We start from the raw sequence: 27,223 nt of genomic DNA, 5'->3' as shown, positions 1-27,223 counted from the left end.
TTGCTAGCCTAAAAAGAGCCCACATTTTAATGATTTTATGAAAATAAATAAGCCTAAGAAGCTGGAACAGCAGAAAAGTGATGTGTTAGAACTAGATATATTTCCTTTGTAGACTTTTTCCTGCCTCCTTCCCTCTTTTCAATTAATTCTCATCTCCTGTATATTGGAAAGGAAATACTTTAATTAAAATGATCCATGTTACAGCACAAAGATCAGCTTATGCTTAATCATGAATTATAAATGACAGTTTCTCATCAACCTATCTGAGACAGCCCTACCAAAACCCGGGCTAATTTTTGGAACATTAATGTAATGTTCATTACGTCTAAACTTCTCCAGCAGAAGGATGTTGTCATGCTACATGAAAACACAGATTTTTCAAATAAATAAATATTTAAATAAATACAGACAGACAGACATTTTTAGAGAAATATTTGTTGAACTGACCTGCACCTTTCTTGTCCTATTTATACGTTCTTCCTTATGGCTGGCAGAAAGGAATTTGGTCCTAACGGTACTAAAAGTAAGTGAGGTTAGTGAATGGATAACCTATGTTAATTAATCTGATGTTGTCTCTTTTCTCCCCCAATATGTTGTGCAAAATTTCAGTATAGCTGGCATGCAGATGATTAACAAATCAGAGAGGGCTATTTTTTTTCCAAGGGCAGTAGTGCTAGAAGGCTATCCACTGAATTTCTTGTACTAGGAGTGAGAAGGATAACTTTGCATCCCTGGATCCTCAAGTAGCAGTTTTGGCCATCGGCCCTCCCTTTCCTCTACATTTGGTGAGAAGAGTGTGATCTTTCAGGCAGAGGAGTTAAGGCACGATGATCTCTGTAATAGCCTGAGTTTTAGGTGACTATGTGATTTACGTGGGGTTATCCTAAAAAATAAAAATACCTCTTCCAGTCAATACAGAACAGTGTTGCCTGCTCATTAGATAGGCCTTGGCTACACTTGGCAATTCACAGCGCTGCCATGGCAGCGCTGCGCTCGGGGAGGGGGGCATTTTCACACCCCTGAGCGCAGCAAGTTGCAGCGCTGTACAGCGCCAGTGTAGCCAAGGCCATAGTGTTGTGTGCAGAGTGAATGTTACACTGCTCCATATCCTACACTGCTTCCAATTTGTCTTCAGGTGTAGTTGAAGGAACTCTTTTTTTGACACACATATGCCCTAATGATTTGGGACTAGTTTTCTCAAGAGCTTAGCTCTTCCTGTGAGAGGCTGCTTCATCAGCAGACACACACTGGGGCTAACAACATTGGTTTCAAGATACATCTTCACTGCAGAGTTAACCTGAGCTCTTACTTGGGTGTTGTCCCTAACCCCTCTCCTGTCCATACACAAAAACCTCTCACCTGAGTTAAGTGGTGCTTTCAACCTGACATGCATGGGGGTGGGGGTTAAAGCCTGGGTTCTGCTCACTCCGGCTAGTAACCCACCCACTTTGCAGTGAGGACACAGGCTAAATCACTCAAGTGCTAATATTTCTCAAGTGCCTTCCCACAGTTCTCCCTGTGTGCTCAGCAAGACAGAGAAGTTCTCCAATTATTTGGTGGTAAAGAATCATAGAGCAGCTCAGCTTACTGTAGTGCAAAAAACCATGGGATGTGCCCACAGAAGTCCTGGTGACATACACAGGAGCATGGCATCAGTGAGTACACAGTAACTCGGGTATAGCTTTGCAGTGTGGCTGCTCACGCATAGGCTAGCTAGGCTAACCTGGGTTCTCAGACGTGGGTGCAGATCACACAGTCTCCCTGCTGTGAAGATATACCCCATGAGAATGCTGGCAGCAGGGGTTCTGCATGAGGGAACCTTGACCCCAGAATTTATTCCTAGCCTTTGGCTTAGCAGAGTCTGGAATTGGGTGGGATATTCAGGCCACACTTAAAGATTGGCTACATGAAGGGGCAAGCCGGGGTGTGAATCTGGCCCTGTGGAACCTGCTACCATGCACTAAAAGTACTGCTGTAGCAGTAACTCAGAGCACGCTAGGAAACTTTTAGTGCACAGTAACAGGGTCCCTGCAGCTAGTTAGTGCATGGCAAAACAGTGGACTGTAGATTTATAACCACTTGCCTCATCCTACATCTGTCCATAGACAATGCCTTTCTCTAGTTTCATTGCTTTTATTGGGGAGTATGCTTTACAGTTTGTGTAATGGTGCCAGAGTGGTATTTATTTATTTTATTTATTTTAAAGAGTGCTGTATCCTTTGGCTGCAGGGATGGATTGTTATAGGGTGACCAGATGGGATGAAGAAAATATCGGGACACATGGAGGGAGGGGGAGTCCCACCAGCGGAACAACAACAACAACAAAACGGGAGTGGGAAATATTGGGACAAATTGCCTCCCGACCAAACGTCGGTTGGGACGCGGGACAAATGCCTAAATATTGGGACAGTCCCGATCCGTCTGGTCTCCCTAGATTGTTATGAACACGTCTTTAAAGCTGAGATATTTGTCCTTAAATTCTGAACATTTTTTAGATTTCACACAAATGCCTGTAGATTGGGATAGATGTTTTTTCAACCCAAATAAATAAATAACAGTACTCACATGCCTAGGCACTTCATTTTTCTCGGTCTTACCATCCCCCTTTATTTTCCATTAAAAAATAAACCAGAGAAAATGAAATGCCAAAACAAAACAAACCCACTCCACCTATTTGGAATGCTACATTAAGATTATATATATAAAAAGACAGAACAATCAGGAAATGCAAAAATTGAAGTATTGTTCTTTTCTGGGGTGGCTCTAATAATTATTTGTATTAGAGTAGCACCAAATGACATTGGAGCCCCATTGTGCGAGGTACTCTACATGCTCCTAGGGAGAGATGCTCCTTGCCCCAAAAGCTTGTGATCTAAATATAGACAAAGAGTGGGTGAATGGAAATATCATCCCCATATGACACACGGGGAACTGAGACATAGCGAGATTGTAATGTGTTCTGGGTCAGAGAGGAAGACTGTTGAAGAACTGCCAATTGAATCCAGATCTCCAGAGTCCCTGTACAGTGCCGTAACCCTGAGACCATTGTTCCTGACTAGGCATTGTGTAGTTCCATGTTTGTCTCTCAATGAATTCTATATCAATTTTGCTGTTAAATGCCAGAGCTGTAAATTCAGCCTGGGATCTGGAAGCCCTGCTTGTTTCTATTGGTTTGTACATCTCCACAAGTAATAGAGATACTGGGAACCAAATGAAGCCCAAATTTACATCTGTTCAAATCCCACTTTTCTCAGATTATACCCTCAGCTATGCATATGCAGCTGCACTGAATGCTGAGGTGTAACTACACAGTTTGAAGACGATGGTGTTGTACCGGTGACTCTGCAATTGGGAGCTAGTTAACAATTCTGTTTTTGTGCAGTTCACTTCCCAGACCTGTGCTGGTTTGGTGTATTAAAGAAGTGGTATCTTTTTTCATTGCAGATCTGACTGAGTACACACCCACTGTGACCTGAAGAAGAGCTCTGTGTAGCTTGAAAGCTTGTCTCTCCCACCAACAGAAGTTGGTCCAATAGAAAATATTACCTCACCAATCTTCTCTCTAATATTCTGGGACTGACACAGCTACAGCAGCACTACACACACACACACACACACACACACACACACACACACACACACACACACACACACACACACACACACTGAGCAGATCTGCTGTGTAAGAAAGTGCCATTTTTACAATTACATTTCAGAATAGATGACATTTGAAGGATCACAGTATAACATTCTCACCTATCCTGTACATGTGTAATAGTGTAGTAATGCTCAGTTACTGAGTCAGCTAATAAAGGAACCCTGGATATATTACAGTGGGCCTGTGTTTGAAACCGGAGAGTCCTGAGGACCCCACGCATTTTTGACATAATTATGTCATTCACACGTAATTGTGCAAGAAGCGTCACACAAAAATGATGGGCTGTTCCTTTTAAATTTACTCTGTCAAAAGTCAAGCAGTGAAAACCTCATTTGCAATAACCTATCTAATCTTTATTAAAAATTGTTGAATGTGGTAGTTATACTGCAAGGTATGGCAAACTTTCTCCTTCTCTAAGATATAAACAAATCATGGAAATAGTTCTAGAAGCAGCTTCTTCTTGAGCCAAATACCTTCAGCATTTTTCCCCTCTTGGCAGGATATAAGGCTAAAAAATCTGCAGTTGGATGTCAGTTCAATCCTGGGGACTTTGAATGAGTTTAAAAGAAGTGTTTATGTGGCGATCCTTATGAAAATCTCAACAAGAATTTGGCAGAAATACCAGTGTAGGAAGATGGCAGATTCTTGTGCAGTGAGATGTTTACTGGTTCACTGTTTTATCTTTGGCAGCTGCTGTGGCACTTGGTATCTTCAGTTGTTTTTGAAGGTTTTACAAAGAATAATTACTCACTTAATAAAACAAATCCACTTCACCCAGCAGGCAGGGCACTGATTCACATAGTGTGCTGGCAACATCCTGCCTTTAGTAGAGCACTGTTCTCTAACACAGGGTCATGTTTGCTGGGATGTTAGAATTTCCCTGTCTTCCACAGTTTGATCCATTATATCCTGATAAGTGGGGACTAGTTTATATCATACCCATGGAGGTGTGAAGGTCTCCAAGGTCTCTGTGAAAAATAAAGACAGAGAGTTGAGTGAAATATATTGCTTTCTGCAGGATTGCTAACTATTAGTTACTACGACACAGGGGAGGGTATTCAGGCAATCTTTTCACAGGAATGTATCTTAAGATATACTGATGGTGCTGAAGCCAGATAGTTTTATCTGTTTTGTAGAAGCTTTTGACTCCTCACATTTCATTGTAAGCAATATTTTCATGCAACATTTCCAAGACAAGTTGGTGACAAAGGCACTGTGCAGTGAATGGGGGCTAGATTCTGATCTCACTGCAGGAAAAAAACCCTCTTAAAATGGCTGCTACTCTGAAACCTCTTAAAATAAATAGGTTTACACTGTTCTGAGTTTGGAATCTGATCCAAAGGCTCTACTGATGGCTTCCCTAGTTAGCTGAAGATTTGTGATCCTGTGTCTCCCAGTATTAATGATAGAATACGTAGAGGTACATTTTCAGCTTGGCTTTAACCCAGCCCCCATTTGTGCATGAGCAAAATTCTGCTTCCAGTACCAGGGCCTGCAGTTTCCAAGTGCAAACACCTGCATGTGTTCTGTAAAAGTTTGAATGCATACTCACCCTTTAAATAAACTAGCACCTGAGTACACAAGTCAGAGTTTGTACCCACAAACCCCATTATTTTGAGATTGTGAACTCACACATATGCAAGTGCACAGGTGCTGTTGTGGGGTCACAGATGTTTGCATTGTTAAGTGCAGGAGCAGTGATGTGTGAATGCAATTTTACACAAAGGGTGGCTGGCCTTTGAAAATCAAGACGTTAGGTCTCTTCTAGAGCAGAGTGCTTTGAAAAAGAATTCAGTAAGTGACTTGTTTGTGCTTAAGGAATAAATTAAGAGCAGTTGCAAGCTATTTCTGAATTAAAGGACATTTTTTTAAAGAGACTTCCTATGCAGTTTTTACCTTCCAGGCTACATAACATTTGCTCTAGTCAGCTCGTTAAATTTTTTTAGCATGACACTCAAACCTACTTGACCATTAACCTGGCTGGCTACCAGAAAAATCTTCAAACTGTTGACTCATGTTGCTTCTATATGTAACTTAAGCCATCTTTTACCACAGTGATGATCATTCCTAATGTTAGTCGCACTTACCTTTCAGGACAGGCAACAGCATATTTTGAACGGAGTCAGCCAGTGTTAGTGGAAGAAGTAGGCTGAGCTATAGACATCTGTATTTTAGGGCAGAATCTAATGTAAATTTTTTCATGGGGGCTGGGAGGGGGAGAGAGCCAACTGCTTTGAACTTGTGGTCCTCTTCTCCTAACAAGATACGTATTCCTCCACATACACAGCCATGGGTCATCTTTTAGTTTCTATACTTATAAAAATAGAATTGCAGTTATTCAGCTTAAATCAAAGAATAATTGAACTGCAGAGTCACAAATAACCCATTGAAACCTGCATTTCTCTCATCGCTTATAGACAGACAAAACACAACGAAGGAGGTTTAGTGAGAGATTTTTCACATCAGATTTGAAATCCACTTGAGTTTGACAGAGGAGGCAGTGTAGCCTAGTGGATAGGGCAATGGACCAGGAGACAGGAAACCTAGAGTCAGTTACCCTCTCTGCCGCTGCTTTGCTGGGTGACCTTGGGCAAGTCACGTCCCTCCGTGTGCCTCTGTTTCCCTATCTGTGAAATGGGGACAGTGATACTGACATCCTCTGTAAAGCACTTTGAGATCTATGGATGAAGTGGTGTATGTTATTCATTATTGACCTTATGAGTAATTGGGCTACAAAATATTGTTCAATTTGATTTGTTTATATTTTAATATTTTATGTTAAAAAAAGAATAAATGTGGAAAGAAAAGGGGAGGAATGTTATCAAAATAGAATATTTTGTCATCAAGTACCTATAAGTTTTTTCCCTTTACAACCAGGTCTAAAAGAAATCTTAAAATGGTGAAGGCTCTGTTTGTCTTGTCCAACAAGGAAGAAAGAATCATAGAATATCAGGGTTGGAAGGGACCTCAGGAGGTCATCTAGTCCAACCCCCTGCTCAAAGCAGAACCAATCCCCAACTAAATCATCCCAGCCAGGGCTTTGTCAAGCCTGACCTTAAAAACCTCTAAGGAAGGAGATTCCACCACCTCCCTAGGTAACCCATTCCAGTGCTTCCCCACCTCCTAGTGAAAAAGTTTTTTCTAATATCCAACCTAAACCTCCCCCACTGCAACTTGAGATCATTACTCCTTGTTCTGTAGTCAGGTACCACTGAGAACAGTCTAGATCCATCCTCTTTGGAACCCTCTTTCAGGTAGTTGAAAGCAGCTATCAAATCCCCCCTCATTCTTCTCTTCTGCAGACTAAACAATCCCAGTTCTCTCAGCCTCTCCGCATAAGTCATGTGCTCCAGCCCCCTAATCATTTTTGTTGCCCTCTGCTGGACTCTTTCCAATTTTTCCACATCCTTCTTGTAATGTGGGGCCCAAAACTGGACACAGTACTCCAGATGAGGCCTCACCAATGTTGAACAGAGGGAAATGATCATGTCCCTCAATCTGCTGGCAATGCCCCTACTTATACATCCTAAAATGCCGTTAGCCTTCTTGGCAACAAGGGCACACTGTTGACTCATATCCAGCTTCTCATCCACTGTAACCCCTACGTTCTTTTCTGCAGAACTGCTTCCTAGCCATTTGGACCCTAGTCTGTAGCAGTGCGTGGGATTGAGTCTTCTGTCCTAAGTGCAGGAGTCTGCACCTATCCTTGTTGAACCTCATCAGATTTCTTTTGGCCCAATCCTCTAATTTGTCTAGGTCCCTCTGTATCATATCCTTACCCCCCAGCGTATCTACCACTCCTCCCAGTTTACTGTCATCTGCAAACTTGCTGAGGGTGCAGTCCACGCCATCCTCCAGATCATTAATGAAGATATTGAACAAAACCGGCCTCAGGACCGACCCTTGGGGCACTCCACTTGATACCGGCTGCCAACTAGACATGGAACCATTGATCACTACCCGTTGAGCCTGACGATCTAGCCAGCTTTCTATCCACCTTATAGACCATTCATCCAGCCCACACTTCTTTAACTTGCCGGCAAGAATACTGTGGGAGACCATATCAAAAGCTTTGCTAAAGTCAAGGAATAACACGTCCACTGCTTTCCCCTCATCCACAGAGCCAATTATCTCGTCATAGAAGGCAATTAGGTTAGTCAGGCATGACTTGCCCTTGGTGAATCCATGTTGACTGGTCCTGGTCACTTTCCTCTCCTCTAAGTGCTTCAGAATTGATTTCTTGAGGACCTGCTCCATGATTTTTCCAGGGACTGTGGTGAGGCTGACTGGCCTGTAGTTCCCCGGATCCTCCTCCCCTTTTTTAAAGATGGGCACTACATTAGCCTTTTTCCAGTCATCCGGGACCTCCCCCAATCGCTATGAGTTTTCAAAGATTTGGGCCTTCTTCATTCAGGCCCCAATTCAGAAAGGTACTTAAGCATGTGCCTAATGTTAAACGCATGAGTAGTCCTATTGGGCCTGTTCATGTGCTTAATATTAGGCACATGGTTAAGTGCTTTGCTGGATCAGAGCCGCAGACCTAAGTACGCTTTCAAATAAATATGGTTAACAAAGTGTTAACCACCAAGTCTCTTGTACTAGTGTCTCCGTAATATGCATGTGTGCATCAAACACATCATTTTCAACTGAAAACCTGCCAAAATGTACATTTCCCTCATCCCTTTTGATTCAGTTTGTGATTTGCCTTATTTTTCCCATTCCACTCCAAGCTCTAGAAACTGGGCTAGCCAAACTGAATGCTGAGGTGTTTATGTTGTCACTTGGGTTTGTATTCACTGAAATTTATGAAGCCAGTTCAACTTAAAGAAGTCAAGCTCAGCCTATGTGAAGATTAGACAATACCACAAATGTTTACTTTAAAAAGCATGTTGGTGTATTGTATTGAATAATAACTCTGGTATTTTGGATTAACCCAGATTAAATTATAGGTGGTTATTAGGGAGTTTATTGTGCTTATAAATTGTACCTAGTCTCCCTGTAATTTGTTATAATTAATTCAAGAGTTCAAGGACAGTAAATAAGGATCAGGTTGTGGCATGCCTTTCTCTCTTGCAGAAGCATGCTATTACTGATCTTTATTATTTAAGGTTTAACTTCATATTTAAGGGGTTATCTTAACTTAGAGTATCCACAAAGTATAATACACTATTAACAAACAGAAAAGATTCTAGGTTGGAGGTTAGACTTGTTGTGGCTGGGGTTTCCTTCTTTCTAAATATTGTAGAAATTGATGGATAATGAAAGACCAGACTGCTGGGTAAGCTTTTCAAGAGAGAAGTATGTGTTATGAAAGGCTTGTATCATGCCTACAGGCCTTAACAAGGCCTAGGCACATGTAGCAGCTTGTGGTTTGCAGGAAGAACAAAACACTTGCAGAGCATTTTTCATCTGAGTTTGTGTTTTAGATGTATCTCTCTCTCTCTCTCTCTCTCTCTCTCTCTCTCTCTCTCTCTCTCTCTCTCTCTCTCTCTCTCTTTTTTTTTTTCTTTCCCCAAAAGAATTTAGTGCTGGTGAAAAGTGCTGAACTGACAGGCCTAGAGACAAAAGGAGTCCTCTGTTAATGAACAGAAAAGGTACACATGAGCAGCAGGGGGCCTACGCTGTCCGGCCCATGTACTTCAACCCTCACTAGGAGGGAGAATTTGTAGGGCTGAGTTAAGTCTCCAAGCATATTCAGTACTTGGGCCTCTCTGATGATTCATAGATTCTGAGGCCAGAAGGGACCATTGTGATCATCTAGTCCAGGCCTGCACAACTCGTAAAGCGGCGAGGGCCATATTACTCCAAAGAAAACAGCTGAGGGCCGAAACCCCCCGTCCCCACCGAAACACCCCCCTCACCATATTGCTGCACATAGCAGTCAATCAATGCATTTTTGTATAACTTTTATATGACTTTGTATTGAACTTTGGTAATATGTTATAGCGGGCCCCTAAGGTAGTATAATTAAGGTAAAAGAAAAATGTCTTTTTGCCCTGTTGAATGTATGAGGTGTGAATGAGGAAGGCGTGGAAGGCAAGCACCTTCAGACAGCTGCAACCCTTGGAGAGGGGATGGGAGCCAGACCAAGGACAATCAAACTTGTCAAGTGTGTTGACTAGAGAAGAGCAGACATACTGACGGCCTAGCAAGCACCTTCCTTTGGGAACACTCTCTTTGCAGCATTGGGACAACCCCCAGCACAGAGAAAAGCAGCAAAATGGACCAATTTTTATGAGAGACAAGATCAGTAGAACAGGTCAGCCACCGACTTGCCACTCGCCTCCTCCCCTCCCCCCTCCCCAAGTATAAAGACCCCATGCCACTGCCCCGGTTCGTCATTCCCCCTAGTCCCCCCCGTCCCCCAGGGTCGCCTATTCACCCCCCGCCGCCTGCTCGCCTCCTCAGTCGTCCCGTCCCCCCCACTGCCGCAGGCTCACCTGCCACCCCGCCACTGCCTGCCCGCTCACCTCCTCAGCCCACCCCGCTCGCCTACTCACCCCCTGCCACCCGCTCGCTGCCTCAGCCCGCCGCCGCCGCCAGCTCACTTGCCTGTCTGCCGCCGGCTCGCCTGCTTCCCCCGCCGCCATCTCACCGGCCAGCCCAGCCGTTGGCTTGCCCCACCCTACCACTTGCCTACTCACCCCACGCAGGCCGCACAGTGAGCTCATGTGGGTCACATGCGGCCCGCGGGCCGTATGTTGTGCAGGCCTGATCTAGTCTGACATCTCATATAGCACAGGCCAGAGCACTCCCCCAAAATAATTCTTAGAGCATACTTTTAGGAAAACATCCAATATTGAGTTAAAAATTTTCAGTGCTAGAGAATCCACCAAGAACCTTGGTAAGTCGTTCCAAGCGTTAATTACTCTCACCGTTAAAAAATTTAAAACTGATTTCTAGTCTGAATTTGTCTAACTTCCACTTCATGTTATATCTTTCTGGGTTAGATTGAAGAGCTCATTATTAGATATTTGTTCCCATGCAGGTACTTATGAGAGACAAGATCAGTAGAACAGGTAATTACATCACCCGATAAACTTCTCTTTGTTTGAGCTCTTTGAGTCTGTCACTGTAAGGCATGTTTTCTCATCCTTCAGTCATTCTTGTGGCTCTTCTCTGACCCTTTTCCAATTTATCAACATCTTCTTCAGTTGTGGACCACAGGAACTGGACACAGTATTCCAGCAGAAGTCTCATCAGAGCCAAATACAGACTTAAAATAACCTCTCTATTCCTACTCAAGATTCCCCTATATATGCATCCCAGAATGACATTAGCTCTTTTGGCCAAAGCATCACACTGGGAGCTCATGTCGAGCTGATTATCAACCATGATCCTCAAATCTTTTTCATAGTCATTGCTTCCCAGGATGGACTCCCTCATCCTGTAAGCACCTACATTCTTTATTCCCAGAAGTATACATTTACATTTGGCCATATTAAGATGCATATTATTTGCTTGCACCCAGTTTACCAAGTGATCTAGATCACTCTGATTCAGTGACCTGTCCTCTTTATTATTTACCACTCTCACAATTTTTGTGTCATCTTCAAACTTTATCAGTGATGATTTTATGTTTTCTTCCAGGTCATTGATAAAGGTGTTAAATAGCATAGGGCCAAGAACCAATTCCTATGGGACCTGCTGGAAACAGACCCACTCTGATGATTCCCAGTTTAGTTTTAATTTGAGATTTAACAGTTAGCCATTTTTTAATCCATGTAATGCATGTTAATTTTATGTTCTAGTTTTTTTAAATCAAAATGTCCTGCAGTACTAAGTCAAATGCCTTACAGAAGTCTTTATATTACATCAACTCTATTACCTTATCAAACAAACTTGTAATCTCATAAAAAAAAATTAGTTTGACAGGATCTATTTTCCATAAATAGGTTTATATTAATTCCATAAATAGATTTGCATTAATTACATTATTCCCTTTTCGTTCTTGATTAATCATGTCTTGTATCAGCTGCTCCATTATCTTGCCTGGGATCAATGTCAGGCCTATAATTACTTGGGTAATCTTGTTTACACTTTTAAAAAGTTATCACATTAGCTTTCTTCCAGTCTTCTGGAACTTCCCCAGTGTGCCAAAACTTATTGAAAATCAACGTTAAGCTCCTCAGCCAGCTCTTTTTTAAAACTCTTGGATGCAAGTTATCTGGACCTGCTCATTTAAAAATGTCTAACTTTAGTAGCTTCTGTTTAATATATTCCAGAGATACTAATGAAATGGAAGGAATATATGATGAGACTGCATCATTTCTTTTTCCCCAAATATAGAACAGAAATATTTATTGAGCATCTGCCTTTTCTGCATTATAATTGATAATTCTACCATTTTCATGTAGTAATTGTCAAGATTCTTTTTATTCCTAATATATTTTAAAAACTGATTCTTATTGTCTTTAACTCTGTTGGCCATAGATTTCTCCTTGTGTCTCTTGTCTTCCCTTATCAATTTTCTACAATTCCTAATTTTTTATTTATACTCATTACTGTCAATTTCCCCTTCTTCCATTTGTTGTTTGTTTGTTTATTTATTACAGCTACCTTCACTTCCCCTCTTAAACCAGTTTGTTTTTTTTAACCAGCATAGCTTTCTTCCTTAATTGTGGCTTTGGGGCATCTAGTGACGTATACTTAAATGATTCCCAATTATCATTCGCATTTTTCTGATTCAATTCTTTCTCCCAATTGATTTGGCTCATAATTGTTTTCAGCTCTGTGAAACTGTCCCTATTAAAGCATCAAGTATATAGATGACTGTTCTGGAATTTATTCCGCTTGCACATTATAAAATGTGATCAAGTCAAGATCAATTCTACTTAAGCTACCATTAACCTTTAGTTCTGTGATCAGTTCTTCTTAAGACAAGGTCTAATATAGAATTCCCCTGTGTGGGCTGCAGCACTTTTCGAGTTAGAAAATTGTCCTCTATAACGTTTAAAAATTCCAATTACGTTTAAGTACTGGCAGCATGAGACCTCCAGCATATGACACTCAAATTGAAGTTCCCCATGATTACACAGTTAGGGGTGCCAACCCTCTCGATTTCACCAGGAGTCTCCTGGAATCGGGCTTTATTTCCCAGAGGCTACTGAAGCCAAACTGGGAGGTTTTTAGGCGGCTAAAAGTCCGGCAGCACGCAGGGCTAAGGCAGGCTCCTGCCTGCCCTGGTTCCACGCCGCTCCCGGAAGTGGCCGGCACGTCCCTGCGGCCCTGGGGGGAAAGGGGGGATGGGCAGGAGTGGGGGCAGAACGTCTCCGCAAGCTGCCTCCGCCTTGAGCCCCAACTCCGCAGCTCCCATTGGTTGGGAACTGCGGCTAATGGGAGCTGTGAAGGTGGTGCCTGCAGGCAGGGGCAGCATGTAGAGCCCCCTGCCCCCCCCCAAGAGCTTCAGGGACATGCCGTCCGCGTCAGGGAGCCTGCCTTAGCCCGGCTGCGCTGCTGACCAAGAGCCGCCTGAGGTAAGTGCCGCCTGGCTAGAGTCTGCATCTCCCCCCCCCCCCCCCTCCCCCCCTCCCCCAGCCCTGAGCCTCCTCCCAGAATCAGCGCCCCAAACCCCTTCCTGCATCCCATTCTCCTGCCCCATCCCCGAACCAGCACCCCAAACCCCCTCCCACACCCAAACCCCTTCCCCAGCCCTGAGCCCCCTCCCGAACCAAAACTCCCTTCCTGGGCCTGCATCCCGCACCCCCTCCTGCACTCCAACCCGCTGTCCCAGCTGGAGCCCCCTCCTGCACCCAAACTCCCTCCCAGAGCTGGCACCCCACACCTCTTCTGCACCCCTGCCCCAGGCTCAGCCCAGAGCCCCTTCCCACACTCCAAACCCCTTGGCCCTAGTCCAGAGGCCACACCCCGGCCCCAGCCTGGTGAAAGAGAGTGGGGGAGAGCAAGTGATGGAGGGAGGGGGAATAGAGGGGACGGGGTCTTGGGGAAGGAGCAGGGCAAGGGTGTTTAGGTTTGTGTGATTAGACAGTTGGCCACTCTACACACAGTTCTCCCCCCTCCCCCTGCACTTTATAGATAAGTGCATAAGCAGGCAGTCATCTTGTTCCTTAGTGTAATTTGGTGGTCTGTAGCAGACGCCAACTGGTACTTCATTTTGTGCTTTATCTGTTAAGACATTGCTTCATGATCATTCAAGATCATTTTCTTCCGAGTTATCGGTGACTTGGAAACAGGTAATGCCATTTTTTGGTAGAGCACTACTCCCCATCCCCCTTTTGCCCACTCAGTCCTTCCTAATAGCTTATAATCATTGATTTTAACATTACAGATCATCCCACCAGGTTTCAGTAATGCCAGCTAGACTCAATTTATGCTCATAAATGAGTGATTCCAATTCCTCTTGTTTGTTACCCACACTCTTAGCATTGATGTATAGGCAATTCAGGAATTTCTTCTCTTCATAGTTTCTTGATTAAATTTGTTCTCAGCATCTCAATTTTGTGCTGAGTGCTCCTATATTCTTTCTTTTTGCCCTCCCTTTTGCTATTAGTTTAGCCCCGTGGTTGTTGCAACACATTTTTTGGTGGCCTCAAAGTACGGCCACCAACTCTTGCTGGTGGCTGCTCTGACAATTTTTCCTAAAATGCTTAATTAACTTTAGGAAAGACAAATAAATATGCACATACATGTCCAAATCATTGTAATTAATTTATGTAGGTTTTTTTTGAAGACTCAATAATAAAAATAATATACAGTTGATTGTATTCTTTACTGGACCTAAACAGGATAGAAACGCAAATAAGGTGCTTTGTACGTTCTTGTCTTTTGTTGTTCTTGATTCTTTTACTTTTTCGGTTGCCTTTTTTATTTTAGACTTGCTGGCTAGTAAGTCTGCTGCTGTGAAAAGTGATACTTGTATGTTAATATCACTTTTCACAGCCGCCCAACTAGCTACTAAGTCTACTGTGAAAAGTGATATTACAAGCATACAAATACCACTTTTCACAGCAGACTTACTCAGCCCCAGCATGCCAGGGAACAAATTAAGCCCTGGATGGGGAAGTGCATAGGGAGACAGGAGGGCCAGGGGTGATAGGGGCAATGGATAGGAGGCTGGGGGAGGCAGCGGGGGCCAGGGGTGATGAGGGGGTAAGCATGGGCCCAGAGCCCACTGCCGCACAGCCAGGGGCCAGAGCCTGAAGCCCTGCGCCCAGGGGATGGGGCCTGGAGATGGAGCCCGGGGATGGAGATGGAGCCTGAAGCCTCGTGGCTGGAGACTGCTGCCTGCCATGCCAGGGCTGAGTCCGACCCCTGTGCCCCAAGAAGGTGGGGAACTCACTGGCTGCCTGCTCTTCCAGTGTTTGTGTTTCCAGAGGGGAGCAAGACCCAACCCCTGCTGGTGGCCCTGGGGGAGGGGCCACTGCTTCTCTCCCCCCGTCCTCTGCCTTCCTCCCCCCCCCCCCCAAATCACCACCCAGGAGGTTGTGGCAGCATGAAAAGCCCCTAGTAGCCGCACGTGGCCATGGTGGCTGCATTTGAGATACACTGGTTTAGCCCCCTCAAGCCAGCCTGTCCCCACAGAGATTGGTCCCCTTTCTACTGAGGTGGAGGCTATCCAAACTATACAGACCCCTCTCCCCGCAGAAGGTGAACCGATGTTCCATACAACCAAAGCCCTACACCACTCACCTAGCCACAATTCATTTCCAAACACACCTGGCAAAGATGCTGAATGTAATAATGATTGGCACCTGACCACTAGGAATTTCACTAGCAATTCAATTCACATTGACCACCAAACGGCAACAGCTTTTGATCCCCAGTGAATTTGGCTGGATTTGATTTGAACTAGCAGTTTACACAAGAAAAATTTCAAATCCTGTTATTAATCCCTTGAGCCATCCAGTTCCAAATCCCAATGGCTATACTTTTTTTCTTTCTTGAATGCCTGATTCTATTCTTACACCAATTTGATTCCATTGATTTCCCTAGAATTACTTCTGATTTACAGCAGTAGGAGAGCAGAATTGGGCCCATGATGCCTGAAATGCATGTTTTTGTTTGTAATCTGGTGGTGCTTATGTATAGAGTGGAACAAAATAGATCTGAAATCTTGATGGGCAGTCTTTTTTAAAATGCATAAATAAGAACAACTTTTAAGCAGTAAATTGAGCAAATGGGGCTTGCAAGTAACATGAGCAATGCAGCACTATTTTTTAAATAAGGATATATCTTTAATTAGTTTTGCTAGGTTTTCACATTCTGCTGCCTTTAGATAAGTGATTATATTGTAGCTGGGCTTTAATTTGAAAAATATTAAGCATCTTTTTTGGGAACTTGAATCAGTTTGGTCTGGTAACTTGCCTTTGCATATGCTTCTTACTGCTACTGGCAATATGAGTAGGTCAGCAAACAGTATGTATTATCTGAACATATGCCCACAAAACGCCTGCTGAAATGAATGGAATGTGACTCTCTGTGAAGTTGACATTTTTGTTAATCAAAGTCGTTCATCTTCTGCTATCCCACACACAAGCCTCCTTGTCCTTTTCAGTAGGCCACTTACCTATAACTGTGGATATTTTTTGGTTGCTTGGAGGTTCCCCTCCTCAAAGTCCAGTTGGCAGATTTACTACATGAGAGATTTGCTAGCCTGCAGGATAGTGTTGGCCTAGTGGATCCTCTGAGCTTTAAGGGATGGAGATGCACCTAGAATCCCAAGGAAATTCCCCAACTGACCGTGAAAAAACCTTTCTGAGAAGAGTTACAATAGCAGGTTTGCAAACAAGTGACTTTAAAGAGTTTTGTTTGTTTAAGTAGGCAGAGGAAGGTGATAGGAGTTGTGTATTTGAACTATCCTCTCTTTTGGTCCTGTGAACAGATGTCATGGGAATAATGCTGGCCCAGCAAGGACCTTTTGTATCAGTAGGTAGGGCCAAAAACTCCCAGAAGATGTTTTCTTTTTCTTTTTTATTTCACAAAATGAAATGTAACGTTGTTGTTTTTTTCACCCAGCTCTAGAAGGCAATTCTGATTCTGGTTTTGCCAGGGTTTGTTGATCAGTCACCTGCAGTTAACCTGGAATTTCTTGATGAGGCTATTCAAGCTCCAGGATTTTCTGACCCAGGAACCTTTTATTTATGACTGCACTTAAAAGTTGGCATGGACAGCTTGAGTTTCTAAAGGGAGGAGTTTGATGGGTACAGCACAGGCTCTTCATTTTCCTTCAGTTTTTCCTGGCTAGCCTGCTGAGGGTCCCGTCTCTAATCCTCCCACCCCCCCTCCGTTACAGAGTGTGGTGGACTTTCACAAAATGACAATCTTCCAAAATATTACTCTTTAGTAGTGAAACACAGCTACTGTATTTGATATTCTACCACAAGTCCTAGATAAATGGCTGGCATTAGTATCCAGAAACTTCAGACTACCATTGGTAGATTGGTTGGTGCAATTCCAGTGGAGCAAGTTAGAGTTATTCTGGTATTTGTTATCAGAATCTAAATTATTCCAGTGACAGAGGTGAAGACTTGCGGTACTCTCGCCTACCATAAAATCATCATTATATACATTTTGATTTTTAAAGTGCCTTTAGATTAAACTGTACTGATTGAATTACAGCTTCTAAAATCTGTTTCAGCACATCCAGGACCAGAAATCATAACCCGATATATTTATGTCAATATACTAAAGGTTGTATCTGGATGCCTGAAAGGACTGAGCATTTCCCTTTTTTCTATTATTATTTCAAACCCTATCTAGGTCTGCAATGAGGAAAAGTTATTGCCCTCTCTTGGATGCTGTTGGCTTACCACAAACTCATTTCAGATGGGTATCCCCTCAGACTGGTGGAGATTTGTCTACATTACAGAGATTCACCATTTCAGTCAGTGCTAATTAGCACCTTCCTTTGCACTCTCAGCACGTAGGCCAATGATTGAATCAACATGGAAGATGAAAATATAAGAGACAAATGAATTTAAAAGGAAAGAAAGGAAATACTTTTTAAAAAACACACCATACTCAATCTGTGGAATTTACCGCCACAAGATATAATTGATTTCAAGAGCGTAGTAGAATTAAAAAGATTTAAATTGTATGGACAACAAGACTATCCATATTGGTGATGCTAATATTTAAAAAATAATTCTACCGAGGGATGCAAGCGTGCTGTTAAGAAGAAACTTCCCCTATAGGCAGGCTATTCCATGATTGCCCACTGCAGGGTTTCTTGTTTCTTTCTCAAACAGAATCCTGGACTAGCTGGACCAGTGTTTTGATCCAGGGTGCCACTTATGTTACTAATTTGATAGGTCTGTATTATGATCTAATTGCTTTTTAAAAAATACTGAAATAGTAAAAGACCGGAAGGATTGAATGTTAAAATCCTTTCTTTGATGGCCAAACTACCTCCCCTCCATTTTCTTAATGATTTTTATTGCTTCTATGTAACATTACAGCCATTCTCTTCTTTCCTCCATTAAAAAAAACCAAAACAAAATTATGTAGTTTAGCAGTTACCCAACAGATCGGCTTGGCTCCAAAGAGGTACCTAATGAGTTATGAAAAACTGCTAGTCAATCCAGTAATTACATCATTAGGGACAATTCTAAAGGCGTTGTACCTCTTGAGTAACTAATGCACATTTTGTAAGCTACTACCAAGAACTTGTGGTTGTTTTTCAAATACATCCAATGTAATCAAATTTAAAAAAATCTTTCTTTTTAAAACATTCTTTAATATATTTATTTATACTTGACAAAAATTCCCAGCAAAATCAGACTAGCATTTATTTTTAAAAAACTAGAAATAACGCTTGCCAGCCCTCCAAAACTGATGTGTCTGGCAAAAAAGCCTACATCTTTGATGCACAGTGGAGGCAAGTAAAATAGAAATATTCAAAGTACAATACTGTTCACAGTATCCCCTTCAGTACATAATGTATTTTATTGTTCTCTAGGTGACTTAGCCAAAGAAATGAGATTCTCTGTAGCAGACAGATGCTGCAGGAGTGTAAGGAAAGCAGCCTGGTTGCCGCTGATCATATTGTTTTCTTTTCTTCACAGGGGGATTGTTAAAAAGAAAAGAAATAATGAAGAATGTTTGAATCTAACTTGGTGAATGTGTATGTTACGGGGATGCCCTCCCTATCCCTACGTCAAATATTTGCGCACACTTGGGGAGAATCCCTTTCACTGTAGAAAAGATCTGCTGTAGCATCTCCTGAGGACTGGAAGCCAGAAAGAGGAGGGAGGGGTCCTGATTGATTTGTACAGCTTCCTCTGTCCAATGCCCATTCTTCTCAATGCTTGTGTAACCCACACACCTCCTGGGTGAGGCGTTCTGTCCCATCTAGTGGCATCAAGACCACTTAGAGAGAGAGAGAAAGAGTAATGAGTCTGTTCTACAGACTTAGCTAACAGCCAGTTGGCTTTTAGCTCATGCTGTAGAGCAGGGGTAGGCAACCTATGGCACGCAAGCTGATTTTCAGTGGCACTCACGCTGCCCGGGTCCTGGCCACTGGTCCGGGGGGCTCTGCATTTTAATTTAATTTTAAATGAAGCTTCTTAAACATTTTAAAAACCTTATTTACTTTACATACAACAATAGTTTAGCTATATATTATAGACTTATAGAAAGAGACCTTCTAAAAAGGTTAAAATGTATTACTGGTATGCAAAACCTTAAATTAGAGTGAATAAATGAAGACTCGGCACACCACTTCTGAAAGGTTGCAGACCCCTGCTGTAGAGGCTCATGCACTAAGCTCCAGAGATGTCCCCGGTTTGGTCCTGCCTGCTGACGACTGGGGTCTGTCAGCATTACCCTTGTCTTGCTGCAATGCCAGTTTATAAGCACCACAAGTCTTGAAATATTCATTTGGTTTAAATTGAAACATAAGGGCCTGTATTTTTGGCTCTGGTTTTCCTGGATTCTGGCTGTAGTGTAGCTGACAGCCATTTATGGGTATGTCTACATAGCCCGCGGAAGCGAACCTCTGAACCCAGGTCAATGGACTTGGGCGGGCGCTAGCGCTCTAAAGATAGTGGTGTAGACAGTGAATTGAAGTTGCAGCTTGGGTTGGAGCTTGGGCGCTCTGAAGCTTGGGGAGCATCAGCCCTGCTAACCAAATCTGTCCACCGGAGCAGTTCTCTAGATGTGCGGCAGTTACATTGTCCTCCGCCGAAGAAGCAGAGATCAATAGAGTGCTTTGAATGCAATGTTTTCCTTACAAAGTTCTATCTGGGAGTTTGTAGCAAAAAAGGGAAGGACCCAACACTGATATGGCTCTGCAGGACTGATTCACGTACCTGCTATCTTTGAACGCCCCCATAAACTTCTCAGGATGATCTCTCCTCCAATATTCACCATGCCTGTCCCTCCTTAGCTTTTGAGATTTAAGAAGTTCACCATCCAAAATAACAAAAGTCTAATACAAATGGGGAACCTGATTATTTCCTTGTTATAATAGGGGCATCGGTTATGCACCAGACAGAGTGTGGTGGTCGAAGCATGCCAGTAGGTGAAGTCATGTTGCGAATACTAAGCCAAAAATATTGTAAACAAACATGACAATGAAACCAGTATGAAAGATAGTGCTGATATAGGCTGTGCTAAATTTACAATGCAAAATTATACAGTCAGTTGGAGTTTCTCGAGATGAACGCAGCTGTAGCTAAGACAAACTCTGTATCATGGAATGAAGTTTTAAGCCTGCACCCTTTTCCCACATTTTTAAGCTCATTTGGTTTTTCTCTTTTGTGGTATTGACTGATTGATATTGGCAGGTGCTATATTTTAACAAAGTTCAGATCCTTTCTGATATCTAATATCTGCTTGCAGTTTTGTTACTTTTTAAAGAACAGGGTTCACTTATTGAAGCAATAGAAACAAATATACTCGTAATGGTTTCTGTATTTACTGAATGGAGTTGTGGGAAATTATATCCTTGTAATTATGGTTTTGTTCAGACTTGTTGTCCACTCCCATTCCCCTTGGAATTAACTACAGGCTGGCAAACAGCGGTAGCCTTTATTAAACTTTAAAAACTATGCTCAAAAAATGTTAACCCAAAATGAGCAAAGAAGATTGAACCTCAGTTCTCAATTCACGTTTTTGTTCTCTCCCCTTTCCCCATAACTCTGAACCAGGGCTTCATAACTATGAACTTCTTGGTTTCTGCCATCTTGTGTAACAGTTTGTATCAATGTGCAGCCATGTTTTTGTCTATTATATTTGCTTATTTCTCCAACATATAAAACATTGAAAGTTTATAAAATACATGTTTTTATCTACTTTTCTGAGACAGTTTCTCTGAAGTGAATATTTGTTTAGGCAATTTAAAAAAATGTTTTATTCATCTAGGATTCTAAGTAAATATTTAATTTCAGTTAAAACAAAAAACACATAATCTTGGCTAGTGATATAATAACGTTTAATTAATATAATTTCATATGAAGGAGCCCTAAGGATTTCACAGCTTGTGGGCCATAGCCTGACTCACCTGCTGAACGGGCACAGAGCCAGACGGTGGCCTTGCAGCATGGATGAGCTGAGTACCTACGGAGCAGTAGTGGAGTCTCTCCTCTATTCCACCCCTTCCTAGAAAGTGGAGCCCACGAATTTTTCCTCCCAACACATACGATCTAGTGTGATTTCCCAGGGACCCTGCATGTTGGAGTATGACCATCCCCTATCCTGGAATAGAACCAGAGTTGGCACCCAGCAACAGTCCCAACATTTGTCCAAAGAGCTCCCATGATTCCCACGGCAAAAGCGATGTCAGGGGCCCCGTATTATCTCTCAATCCCAACAGGCTTCTCCCAACCCTAGCAGCCTCTAGGTTTTACTCTGTTCCTGTCAGGGTTACATTTTTCTACTATACCCTTAGGGATTGTACATCCATATTATTCTCCTGCAAGCAAATGTTTTCTACCCAAAAAGAAAATGCTGTGTTTATAACTTTTCTCTAATTTCAGATTTTTCATGGTAGCTTTTATGATACCCACCCCCAACAATCAACCCCCTTTAAAAACAAAAACAACCACCAAAAAACCCATCACCAACCAAAGCTAAAACTGGAATTTTCGGATTAAATTCATATTCCTTTAAAGTAGATCAAAGAGTGGGCATGCCACACGTGTTTTTTAAAATTAACAAAGTGACTTTGGAATTGTACCCATCCAGAGCCTGTTAATTTCCTTTTTTTTAAGAAAAGAATGATTGACTGAAAATTGTCCAAGCAGACATTTTGTTTTGTAAATATAAATAAATAATTTGCTCCAGGTTGAGCCCTTGCATGCCAAAGTCTCAGCCCACAGCATACGTTTATGACCAAGTTATAAATTCTGAAAATAAGGATTTATAAAGAAAATGGTGACCACCTAGTAGAAATAACGTAAGCAGCTATGACTTAACTCTTTGTGCAAGAGTACTATACAGTGATGGTACTTAAAAACTTGACAGATGCTTTAGATAGCCAAGGGCATGATCTAAAGCACACCTTCTATTGACTTCAATGGGCTTTGGAGCAGGGCCTAAATAAGGATTCTTCTTAGCATATGCCCAACATGCCTCAAGTGGCACGTGATCAGGATTCATCACCAAATTTGGTTGCTGGTTGGGTCATTAGCTTTCCCGGCCTGGGCTGGGTATTGACGGGGGGAGCATGACATGAATGCTGGTCCATGCGCCCAAGCTAAGAATTGCAGTTAGCTAACTTCCATATCTGTAGCATGTCATACAGTAAATATGGGGAAGTACAAGGGAATATTCTAATAAATACTGAGTTAAGCGTATGTATTTTAGATAAGGTTGGTAGGTTTTATATTTCTACTGCTTTTATTTATTTATTTTATTTATTTGGATTTCTTTCTTTTTACCATAGGTAGGGTGACCAGATGTCCCATTTTTAAAGGGACAGTCCAATTTTTTGGGACTTTCTTATATAGGGGCCTATTACCCTCCACCCCGTCTCATTTTTTCACAGTTGCTATCTGGTCACCCTAACCATAGGTGTGTGTATATCGGAAACATTAGCAAATATTACAAAAGAAATAAATAACCAATCTCCATACCCAGCAGCCAGTCAGGTTTAATATATGCTATCCATTTAATACAATTCAGCACCGCGCAACACTGTGCCTTATACAGGTGCTGTAAAAAACATTTAGGTCAAGATTTTAAAAAGTGACTTGTGCTTGTGGCTGTCCCCATTTTTGGGTGTTCAATGTGAGATAATATAAAGGAATTTGGTTATCAGAAAGGTGGGTGCTAAGAACTTTCCTAAAATCAAGCCTTTTAAAGGTGTTGCAAGTTGAACACAGAACAGAGGTCCCCAAACTGTGGGGTGCATTCCCGGGGGGGGGGGCGCGGCGGAGGAATGTTCAGGGGGACGTGGCGGGGCCTGGGCCAGCCCCCACAGGGGGCAGGAAGGGTGCACCACCCAGCCCCACTCCGCTCCCAGCTCTGCTCTGGCCCAGCCTCAGCCCCCAACCATGGCCTGGCCATGACCCTGGCCCCAGCCCCGGCCCCTCGCTGCGGCTCCATTCCCGGCTCCAGCCCCACCCCAGTTGTGGTTCCAGCCTCAGCACTCCTACCCCGTCCAAGACTCCCCTCCCCCCTAGAACACCCTGTTCCTGGCCCTGGCTCTGTGGGTCAGGGGGCACAGACGGGCAAGGAGGGGCGTGACACTGAAAAGTTTGGGGACCATTGATCTAGAATTTTGAGGCACCCAAAATCACTAGTTACTTTTCAAAATCTTCTTATGACTTCTGATGCAGTAGCTGTTGTATCATCATATATTTTCTGCTGTTCATGTATTCTGCAGTGTGGCTTATCTATAGTTTTTGCAGGAACTGTGGTTGAAATCCTGGCCCCACTGACGTCAGTGGCAAAACTCCCATAGACTTCAAGTCATTTAGTGTGCAGATGTGAAATTATAAGCATAGTGTCCCCCTACCTCCATTTAAGGTGATGGCAAAGGCAAGTCTGGCAGTCTTTCTGCCTGGCTCTGGTGCCATTTCTTTGCAATTTCAGATTATCTATGTTTTGCACAGTATGCTGAATTCCAGGCCACACAATCCCAGAGTTGTGAAATTTGAGATTGGAGGCAGAAAGGCCAAGCAGAGAGGCTGTGCGCTATTCTCATTGGTTTCATGCTTTCCTTTCTCACAATCAAATTGTTCAGAGCACATTGAAATTAATGTGAGTCTTTCAATTTTCTTGCATGCCAAATCAAAACTTATAAAATGAAACTGGTTGTGAGTTACCAGAGCACAAGAAAATGCGTGACAATATTTTAGCTTTTATTTTATTTATTTTTTTTAATCTAGTAACCCAAAATTATCTGCAAAGGTTTTTTTCACCCACTTTGCCCAAAATTCAACTTTGGGCTTTAAGTAAACTTGAAAAAATTCAGCTCGAAGGGGAATTTCTTTAATTTGAAGGAAATGAAAATGGGCTTTACACTGAAAATGCCTTCTTGATCAAATTATAGTGTTGCTACTATTGCTGTAATCCTGAGAATGCAGGTCTCACCAGAACTTTGGTGCTGTCTAGTGGCAAGATCCTGAATCTCATTTGTGCTGATTTAGGAGTTCACTCTAGAAGAATATGAAAGGTTTTATTAGATTAAAATGGAATTCTGATTTCTCTCTTTTGTACAGTTGGGAACAATGGTCCTGATAGGGATCACATTGGTGATTTTAAAGTGCTGTAATTAAGATTGTATGTGTGGCATCTGCAACATACACAGTACAATTTAAGTACACAACCTTTGCGTAAAAATGTTCTGTCTTCAGCAATTGTTCTGTAGAAAATATCCAAGTATATAAACTTTGGGTCTCGTTTTGTTTCACTTATTGACAGGTATCAGTATTACCTACAAGTGAAAAAAGATGTTCTTGATGGTCGATTGCGTTCTTCGTTGGATCAGGGGATCCGGCTGGCTGGCTTAGCTGTGCAAGGTAACGTTAAATTACCTGCTAGTTCTCTTCCAACATTGCCCTCTACAAGTGTTCATTTGACACTAATTAGGCCCACCGCAGTTCATGTGAAGGATCATTAGTCTTTCCATTGATTTCAATAGGAGTAGGATTGGGTTTTTGATGAATTACTTGTACTGTCAGGTGTAGAATCATGGACTGGATCATAGATACCATATAAGCATTGTTCAGCTCCAACATTGGATTTTCTGGATTAACAACAAACAAATCTAGATTCTTCTTCTAATAATAGTGGACTACTTTGTAAAATGATGGGAGCTGACTGTTTGTTTCTCAAATTTTATTTTCAGTGTAATTCTATTTTCAACCTGAGCTTAATTTTGCCTTTAATTAAAAATTCACTTTGCTGTAGCGGGCACTTCCTATCAGTAGTACTATAGAGTACATAATAGTGGTTATTACAGCTGTAACCTAGTAAGGAGAGAGATAAAAAGTATGCTTATAATATAGAAAAATAAACGTGTATTAGGGTATAATATCTCTCAGGCCGTCTAGTTCTAATAGACTTTAATAGGCAGAATTTCAAAACTTGATGCAACAGATGTGCCTGCTGAAAAGAATCCAAATGTAAATGTTCAAATCAGGTAATTGTACATACAAATAGTAGCTAATATTATTAAAATAATAGCACAGTTACTGGCTTCTCAAAAATTAAAGATTTTTGTGGTACAACAGGTCCCTAGGCGTTTTTGAAACCTATTTGAACATGTGACCATCCTGTGTCTTCTTATTTGTAGAGCATTCTTGTGCTGAAATGAAATTTTCTAGAGCTTAATTTGTGACCTTCTGGAACTTGAATTTCTGCATGGTCTAGTAGTTAGGACAAGGACCTAGCAGTAGAGAACTTGTGTGCTACCTCTGACAGCCACTGACTTGCTCAAAGGCCTTTGTAAGTCTCTTGTGGACTGATTTTCAGATCTGCTGAGCATCTTCCATCCCCACTGACATCAGTGAGAGCTGTGGATGCTCACCACCTTGAAAGCCAAGTCATTAACTTACTCTTTGCCTCAGTTTAGGAATACTAATATTCACCTGCTTATAGCACTTTGAGCGCCCAGGATGAAAGCTGTTGAATGGGTGAAGAGTAGTAGTATTCAGTAAGTTAATCTGATCTTTGCCAGTGCTGGTAGAAATACCTTTGTAATGTCCTATAGGGTGTTCAAAAACAAAAGGAAAAAACAAATCCTAATGTGTTCTGTGACCATTGCCCTGAAATCTTTTAGTATAATTGAATCTTTAGTATAATTGAAAAGAGATGTCCACCTTGAACTTTGCAGTACGGTTTAATGAGGTTTTCCTAAAGTACAAGTCCAAGAATTGGTGATGGACAGACACCAAATCGGATTACACTGTCTCAATTTGGGATCTTTCCAGTGGCTTTGTGCAGGCCTCACTTACCATATAATTGTCCATTCTCCTGTCTCTGTAAGTGGTTTGAGTAATAATCACTTCTTTTGTTGTGAATTTTCTGCATAATCTGTTATCATGATAGATAGCTGCATCTGACACTTACTCCAATTTTTGTTGCTTACTCATGACATTGTGTTGCTGTCTTTTATCTTTTGCACATGATCCTGTAAAGAGACTTAGAATATACTCAATTATTTTGAATTGCGTTCTTTGTGTTTTATGTCCATTTTGATTCCCTGTTTATTTTAAAACATAACTCTGAGGTGAAACAACACGAAACGGCATTTTTGGCATCTTATGCTACGTGAAATTGTCTAGAAGCTTAGCAAGAATGTTTGGCTACTGTGATTTATGGTGGGGATTTCCAGCTTCTAAAATACTAGTATATTGTAGATGGCGTTTGTTCTGGTTCAGTTAAATAAAATAACTTTCCAGCAAGTTCATTCTTTAGTTATAAGCTGTTGTGTATTTAACAAATAGATACAGCTAGATGTGGCTTTTTTGGGGTGGGGGAGGTTTTTGTTTGGGGTTTTTGTGTGTGCATGTTTCAGAAGAAGCATTTTAATTTTTAGGAAGCACTTTCAAAACTGCAGTATTTTAAGAACATGTAAACCATAATAATCCTTTGGGTGTTGCATGTGGGTGACTAAGAGCAGTGCTGTGAGTGCCAAGATTGTATCCACTCCTTAATGGATAGAGAGAGAGAGGGGGCAAATGAGAGGGAATTGCCAGGATGAGGGAATACAGTATTAAACTAGCGCCCCTGGCAGGAACTTTTGGCTAGCCTGGTATATATCAGTCTGGGATGAGAAGGAAAATCCAAATTTACTTAAACCTCTGCTGTTCATTGACATTGTTAATTTTCAAGGGATTTCAGCCTCCTGGGATGTTAATCCAGCACCTTTCACACAGGTCTTTTGTGGTGTTTTAGCAAAAGCTGAGTGAAATGTTCAGGGCCACTCTGTACTGTGTGTTAGGGGAGGATGGGAGCTAATGAGAAGCAAAATGCCTACCAGAGGCCACCCTATCTCTTTTTGGGGTGGCAGCAGCCAATGAAGCATTAGTACAGAGTACCAATCCCTGCACTCCAGGGAGTGGGGTACTGCAAAAAAGGAGAGGCTCCTTGTGTAATTGTGCCCAGGTCAATCTTTAACTGGTCTTTAGTGACACCATTATCTCATGCATGGACATA

At 42.1% G+C, this 27,223-nt stretch overlaps 2 protein-coding genes and 1 long non-coding RNA gene across 8 annotated transcripts in view; 2 read left to right on the top strand and 1 right to left on the bottom strand.

Annotated features, from left to right (window-relative positions):
• LOC112058725 (uncharacterized) overlaps window positions 1-571 on the bottom strand; it is a 51,006-nt gene extending 50,435 nt beyond the window's left edge. For all 3 annotated transcript variants that reach the window (XR_006174388.2, XR_002887881.3, XR_006174389.2), the window contains exon 1: window positions 448-571. This is a non-coding gene — a long non-coding RNA (uncharacterized LOC112058725). The remainder of the gene's footprint in view (window positions 1-447) is intronic.
• LOC135982602 (centromere protein F-like) overlaps window positions 1-27,223 on the top strand; it is a 402,988-nt gene that overhangs the window by 257,959 nt on the left and 117,806 nt on the right. The gene's annotated exons all lie outside the window — the stretch shown is intronic.
• The window catches only part of PTPN14 (protein tyrosine phosphatase non-receptor type 14), a 182,574-nt gene that overhangs the window by 103,842 nt on the left and 51,509 nt on the right, over window positions 1-27,223 (top strand). For 3 of the 4 annotated variants that reach the window (XM_042850214.2, XM_005288723.4, XM_005288722.4), the window contains exon 4: window positions 24,485-24,582. The exons of the other annotated variant lie outside the window; for it this stretch is intronic. In XM_042850214.2, the coding sequence (XP_042706148.1) occupies window positions 24,485-24,582 (98 nt within the window). The remainder of the gene's footprint in view (window positions 1-24,484; window positions 24,583-27,223) is intronic. 4 annotated transcript variants of the gene reach the window in all.

This window comes from Chrysemys picta, chromosome 3, assembly GCF_011386835.1.
Source record: "Chrysemys picta bellii isolate R12L10 chromosome 3, ASM1138683v2, whole genome shotgun sequence".
Taxonomy (NCBI): domain Eukaryota; kingdom Metazoa; phylum Chordata; order Testudines; family Emydidae; genus Chrysemys; species Chrysemys picta.
The sequence above is the reverse complement of the archived record's forward strand: the minus strand, read 5'-3'. Positions and strand labels throughout refer to the sequence as shown.